Source organism: Macrobrachium rosenbergii, chromosome 33 (genome assembly GCF_040412425.1).
Source record: "Macrobrachium rosenbergii isolate ZJJX-2024 chromosome 33, ASM4041242v1, whole genome shotgun sequence".
Taxonomy (NCBI): Eukaryota; Metazoa; Arthropoda; class Malacostraca; order Decapoda; family Palaemonidae; genus Macrobrachium; species Macrobrachium rosenbergii.
In genome coordinates, this window is record NC_089773.1 from 3,180,001 (window position 1) to 3,187,500 (window position 7,500).

Below are 7,500 nucleotides of genomic sequence, written 5' to 3' on the forward strand. Positions count from 1 at the left end.
GCCAAAATAAATAACCCTTCTCACCCTCCAAGGACCCAGCCAAAATAAATAACCCTTCTCACCCTCCAAGGACCCAACCAAAATAAATAACCCTTCTCACCCTCCAAGGACCCAGCCAAAATAAGTAACCCTTCTCACCCTCCAAGGACCCAGCCAAAATAAATAACCCTTCTCACCCTCCAAGGACCCAGCCAAAATAAATAACCTTTCTCACCCTCCTAGGACCCAGCCAAAATAAATAACCTTTCTCACCCTCCAAGGACCAAGCCAAAATAAATAACCCTTCTCACCCTCCAAGGACCCAGCCAAAATAAATAACCCTTCTCACCCTCCAAGGACCCAGCCAAAACAAACAACCTTTCTCACTCTCCAAGGACCCAGCCAAAATAAATAACCCTTCTCATCCTCCAAGGACCCAGCCAAAATAAATAACCCTTCTCACCCTCCAAGGACCCAGCCAAAATAAATAACCCTTCTCACTCTCCAAGGACCCAGCCAAAATAAATAACCTTTCTCACCCTCCAAGGACCCAGCCAAAATATATACTCCTTCTCACCCTCCAAGGACCCAGCCAGAATAAATAACCTTTCTCACCCTCCAAGGACCCAACCAAAATAAATAACCCTTCTCACCCTCCAAGGACCCAGCCAAAATAAATAACCTTTCTCACCCTCCAAGGACCCAGCCAAAATAAATAACCTTTCTCACCCTCCAAGGACCCAGCCAAAATAAATAACCCTTAACCATTCTCACCCTCCAAGGACCCAGCCAAAATAAATAACCCTTAACCATTCTCGCCCTCCAAGGACCCAGCCATTGCCATCGAGTTCGACGACTACGCAACGGCAGGCAGAGGCAAGGAGCTGGACGTCTTCGTCAAGTGGTCAGACGAGGAGTATGTGCCTCCGGACCAGGACCCGAGCTGCCTGAACTACATGGTCGGCAAAGTGTGGCCGGAGAACAGGACCGTCTTCCCCGATTTCCTGAAGGCGGAGACCCACGACTGGTGGCAGAACGAACTGCATCTTTTCCACGATGTGAGTTGTCATTGTTGTCATGGATGGATGGATTATAGAGTTTAGGCCAGAGGTCAAGCATTGGGGCTTATGAGGTCATTCAGCACTGGAAAGAAAATTGAGAGTAGGTAGGTTTGAGAGGAGTAACAGGAAGAAAAATTCGCAGCCGCACTATGAAATAACTGTCAGGAGAGGGTAGACAGCAAGATGGAAGGAAGATAATATGAATGGAGGTACAGTAAAAGGAATGAAAGGGGTTAATGCAGCTAGGGGCCGAAGGGACTCTGCAAAGAACCTTTAGTAATGCCTACAGTGCATCCCGTGAGGTGCACTGACGGCACTAACCCCCTACGGGTGATTTGCAGTTCAGACTTTATAATTATCAATTGAATTTAGAAGGTGACGTTGCTATTTAAGTATATTATTATTGCTAATTGTTATTTCATTTACATGAAGATTAAACTGTATATCAGAAATAAACACAGAAAATCCAAAGCCTCATAGTGATGTTTATGCTCTTGTTTTCTTCAGGTTTTGTATTTTTGTAAAATTATTCTTTGGTTTACAATATTATTATTATTATTATTATTATTATTATTATTATTATTATTATTATTATTATTATTATTATTATTATTATTATTATAGGTTAGGTGCGAAAGGAAATTAGAATTACATAAGGTTAACTGAATTTCGGCGAGAAAGTTGACCGTCTTTTAAAAACAATTTTTATGAGAGAGAGAGAGAGAGAGAGAGAGAGAGAGAGAGAGAGAGAGAGAGAGAGAGAGAGAGAGAGAGATGGTCAAGCAGTAATGAGAAATTTCATTTATAAACAGTGCAAGAAGGGACCTGTAAAGGGATTCAACTGAAAATGGTATCTGTAGCATAATTCAACGAACTCGGGTATGAGGCCTTCGTGAAAGTGAACCCATTGAATGTCTCTGTTCTTTTTGATAGTACACGTCCTTCGAATACGCTGTAAATTAAGCTTTTTCTTTCATCCCCCGCCCCCTCCCTAAAAAGGTCCTGGAATACGACGGGATCTGGATAGACATGAACGAACCAGCCAGCTTCAACACCAACTTGGGCGAAGGGGAACTCAACTGTCCTGATAATAACCTGGATTCACCTCCCTATCCGACTATGATGGTCCGTGTTGGGGACACCGAAAGCAAGAGGATCAGGTAAAGCTTGGCAGTTATTTCAGAGTGTTATGGCCGGGGAATTAGCGGCTTCAAGGGCTGTTAGAATGAATATTTGCTTGGCTACAATACTTCTTAATGGGTTTTACCTACCAGCCAAGACTACTTGCAGACTTAAATTGGCAAGCAAACATGTTCTTATAAATTTATACACACACACATGCTCTCGTGTTCAGAAAGACAGACGCACACAAACACACACCCACACAGGTATGTATGTATGTATGTATGTATGTGTGTATATGTATGTATATATATATATATATATATATATATATATATATATATATACATATATATACACATACCTGTGTGGGTGTGTTTGTGTGCGTATGTCTTTCTGTGCATAAATCTATAAAAACGTGCTTGCTTGCCAGTTTAAGTCGGCAAGTAATATAATGTGTGTATGTATATACAGTAGATATAGATATAAATGTATGTATATACCTTGAGCTAATTATTTGTTTTAATCGTATCATTAGCAAAAGATGCATAAAATAAAATCTCCACTTACAAAAGAGAATGTTTAGACTAAGCAGCAAAAATAAGAGGTTCTTTACTCGCCGCATCTCATTGTTTTTAAGAGTTTCTGACTGAAGAGATTCTTTTATTAACCCACGATTCTGCCCACCAGCGATCATACCCTTTGCATGTCGGCAAACCAGTCAGATGGGGAATATCTTCACTACGATGTTCACAGTTTATATGGCTGGAGCGAAACTGGAGCTACTTTCACGTAAGTATGGCAAAGTTGTAGTTGGTGGTGAAAGCCTGTGCATTAATGGAAAACAAAATAGCCTTCTTAAACTTAATTTCCTGAAACACTGAAACGAAGTAAGGTTATGCCAGGGCGATGAATAAAAATCATCGGCTCTGTATCATCGTCAGTTACTGTTGCAGTGTTCTGGGGGTCTGCTGCGGTGGGAGGTTCAAAACAACATTCTTTGGAAGCTTAAAGAATTTCAGGTCAATGGCCCTTTTGGTGTGCTTGATTCATGTGAATAAGTTAATCTACTGAAATGATAATAATAATAATAATAATAATAATAATAATAATAATAATAATAATAATAATAATAATAATAATATAAAAATTGCGAAGTTGAGAATACATATGAAACAGTGACAGGCAAATAGTTTCTTTCAGCCACTGTCTTCTATTTATTTTTAGTAACCGTACTTCTGTGATAACAATCTATTATACTGTTTTAATGAACTTTTTAGCGGTTAAATGAAAATGAGAATCCAGTAATGATAGCTACTTATGGAAACGGGGAAAATTAAGTTTAGCTAAACATTATAAGTCTTATAGTTTGAGAAGTTAGAGCTCCTGGTGAAAGACTGAATCAAAGACAACAGATGGGCCTGCTCCTCTATTTTTTCTCCATTTTTACCTACTTTTCACTCTTCATTCTCTGCCCCCCTAACTCTTAAGCTAGTACATACCTTTTGTCCAGCAAGGCAGGTGGCTCCCAGTGGCTTTACACTTCCTTTCTAATGTACAAACTTTAGTCGCAGTCTTCAGATTATTAAATTGTTTCTTGGAATCTCGATAAAACTGGAAAATTCTTTATCTTGAACCTTTTGCACCACTGACACAACCTTCATTCTTCCACTGCACGATCAGTATAAATTGCTTCTTATTCCCCAACACGCCAGTGCTTTGGAAGCGTTGTTCCCCAAGAAACGTCCATTCATCCTGTCGAGGTCAACTTTCCCTAGCTCAGGCCACTATGCTTTCCACTGGCTTGGCGATAATTCAGCTGACTGGGACCAGATGTATATGTCAGTTATTGGTGAGTAATCTAAGAACTTTGTCTAATGCAAGGTCATTTGTTATCTCAAGTGAAATTTGCTGTTTGTCAATACTTACTTGAAATAGGCCAGGAAATACCACATTCCCTGCAGCAAAGCGAAGATCTCCCCCTGTTTGCTGGTAACAGTCCCGAATGATATTAACACTGTCCACCAGGAATGCTTGAATTCAACATGTTTGGAATCCCGATGGTTGGAGCTGATATCTGTGGCTTCTACAACGAGCCTAGCATGGAGATGTGTGCTCGGTGGATGGAGCTGGGATCATTCTATCCATTCAGGTGAGTGGAATAAAATTTTTGGCTTTTTCTTGAGGTGATTATGAGCTGGGAGACTTTTCACTTATTTAACTAAAGGGAATACCAGCTCGGATCCTTTTATCATAAGCAGTTTAGGTGGAGGCAATATTAATATAGAGCCTGTAACCTTTGAGCCAAGGGAAGCAACAGCTTGGGGCCTCTAACCAATTAATTCTTCAAGTGGAAGAAATACAAGTACTTACTTGGAGCCTTTTATCAATTGTCCATTTAGTTGAATTTTTAGCTACGAGCCTTTTACCCATTTAGGTGAAAGATTAGGACCTTTTACCGCTTCAGTCAAGGAAAATAACAGCTTGAGGCATTTTAACAATCATCCACTTAGGCAAGGGAAGTACTGGCTTCGAGCTTATTACCCATTTAGGTAAGAGAAATACATCTTGGGGCCTCTTCATACTTCAGTTTAGAACAGAAATTTTGGGGGTTATTTTTACCCAACTAGGTAAATATTAAGCTGTCCTTTTCCTTGAATCACAGCTCAAATAAGACAGGTTAGGATTCCTTTTCCCCATCACATTTCACTAAGGCAGATTTTTTACTTCATCCATTATCACTGTCTTACTGAGGGTATAATTTTAATAAATTGCAGTCTCCAAGCAATAAAGACCTATTTCTAATTAAAAAATCACCAAAATTATTAAATTGCAGTCTCCAAGCAATAAAGACCTGTTTCTAATTAAAAAATCACCAAAACTATGAGACCAATGGCTCAATAATCAATATACTACGCTTTAAATGACAAGATTTTTGGTATCAGCTTTTTTTTGTCTGACAAGCCGTGTCAGCCTTCTCAAAGACATAAATAAACATTTTTTAAACAAAACTTCTTCAGTGGCATGTCAGAAATATAAGAAAGTAAACATATTTTTTCTTTTTTCAAGCTCTGTCAAGAACCTCAGGAGTAAAGAAAATACTAATTTATTCACATAAGAGTCACTTCATTGTAGTAATATATGTGTGTATATATATATATATATATATATATATATATATATATATATATATATATATATATGTATATATATATATTATACATATATAAACATATTTATATATATATATATATATATATATATATATATATATATATATATATATATATATACATATATCTTGTTACATCATCTCTCAGCCGGAACCACAATGTTCGGGGAGCTGCAGCCCAGGACCCAGCCGCCTGGCCAGAGGTCGCTGAAATCTCACGGGAAACCTTGCTCATTAGATACAAGTACCTGCCTTACCTGTATGCTCTTTTCCACAGAGTGAGTATGGTGATACATTTTGTATGGAGGTATAGAATACCATCACTGGAAAACAAAATGGTTTTAATAAAAATTCTTATAAAGTACGGAAATTTTGTAAAATGTAAATACATGTACGCAGCGGGCCCTCAGTACGTGTGCACTTGTAACTCACACGTACTGTATAATTACAGCGATCGTGTATATTTCTGACATACTGGATTGTTATGTCTATGGCATTAACAACAAGTTTATAATACATGCGTGTGTGCACATTCATACAGGCTCATATGCACGGGCACTCAGTAGCGCGTCCACTTCTTAACGTTTTCCCGACTGACATTGCTGGCCGAGATGTTGATGACCAGTTCATGTGGGGTGATATGCTCATGATTGCTCCAGTCCTAAAGGAAGGAGCTACATCTAGGGACGTCTATTTCCCTGAGGTTGGTAATCTCATGTATTTCTTATAAAAAAGTATGTGAGATGAGTTTTCTGACATCTGTGGATTCTCTTCCCGAGTCTTGTTCTCCTGGTTCCTTCAAATTTTGTACTTTTAGGATGGTGACTTACTTTCTCTCTGGGTAAAAGTAACTTAACATTTCACTCCATTTTTCTAACCTATTTAGGCTACATGAGTTTAAGCTACATGTGTTTGGTTGCCTGCCTGTTCAGCTACAAAGTTGATAGAAATGGCTTTTAGAAAGAAGGTGTCCCCGTAACTGTTGTCTAATTTAGTTTCGATTTAAACGTCAGAGGGAATTTAGATCTTGGTAATTTATTAGGAAATTTTATAAAGTACTTCAGCTATTTGAGCAAAACAAAGTCATTAGTGTTTCACAAAAATAAAAAAGCCCGATACAATTACCTACAAAACTTCAAAACAGACTTACTCTGTTGGTCTCTCAAGACTCATCATGACCAACTGCTTATCATACTAGACTCTTCATATCTGTTAAAGTCCTTCAAATATAGGTGTTTTCATTTCCCCGTTACAGGATTTGTGGTATGATCTGAAAACTGGTGCTCTAGAGGCTACTGGCCCAGAAACTCTAACCGTTGAAGCTCCTCTGGAGGTCATCCCTCTCTATGTCAGGGGTGGATCTATCATGCCTTGGCAGGAACCTGCTGTGACTACTCGAGAGAGGTGAGGGTTATCTGCAAAAAATCATATCACTTTAGATAATTTGATGGAGCAATTGCGTTAAGATGGATACTGCCACAGTTGATGAAAAGATTCTGGAATAATAAGAGAACAATAAGTACCTTATTTTCTCCTTTTGAGAGCTACATTGTTCATATCTGCAGGGGCCAATAGCCTCTTACAGAAAAACAATTTTAAAAATTTATTGATTTGTCAGGTGTTGCCCTCGGGTTGCTATCTAAAATGTTTAATATGGTTGTCAATATAACATTCTTCTCACAAGCAACTCAGTGAAGTGGAAATCCTTTCTTGCTGTGTCAATGAACACAGTGAAATAGATAGTCCCTCTTCTTCCCGGCCATGTTAACAAACTCAGAAATGAAAACAGATTTTTTCTATCTCTCATACGCCATGTCAGTATTCTGAAAAGCATGAATAAACTGTTCAAATAAATATTCTTCTAAGACATGTCAACATCAGAAAGTAAAACGTATCCTTTTCAGTTTTCAAGTTTTGTCAAGAACCTCAGAAGAGTAAATAAAACTTTCTTCTTCTTTCAAGTCGTGTCAACAAAATCAGTGATATAAAGAATCCATCTTCTTCCTGGTTGTGTCAACACACTAAGAAAAGTCTACAGACTCTTTCTTCAAATTGTGTTATCAAACTCAGCACGTAAACAAACCCTTCTTTTTTCAAGTTGGGTCAAATAACTCAAGGATATAAAACAATCATCCTCTTCCTAGTTGTGGTATCAAACTCAGCAAA

General features: G+C 38.3%; 1 protein-coding gene across 1 annotated transcript in view; it reads left to right on the forward strand.

The window, feature by feature from the left end:
- The window catches only part of LOC136855769 (sucrase-isomaltase, intestinal-like), a 72,538-nt gene that overhangs the window by 63,348 nt on the left and 1,690 nt on the right, over positions 1-7,500 (forward strand). Inside the window, exons 29-36 of the mRNA XM_067133125.1 lie at positions 807-1,037; positions 2,040-2,200; positions 2,853-2,954; positions 3,878-4,014; positions 4,191-4,314; positions 5,483-5,612; positions 5,876-6,037; positions 6,590-6,738. Coding sequence (XP_066989226.1) covers positions 807-1,037; positions 2,040-2,200; positions 2,853-2,954; positions 3,878-4,014; positions 4,191-4,314; positions 5,483-5,612; positions 5,876-6,037; positions 6,590-6,738 — 1,196 coding nt within the window. The remainder of the gene's footprint in view (positions 1-806; positions 1,038-2,039; positions 2,201-2,852; positions 2,955-3,877; positions 4,015-4,190; positions 4,315-5,482; positions 5,613-5,875; positions 6,038-6,589; positions 6,739-7,500) is intronic.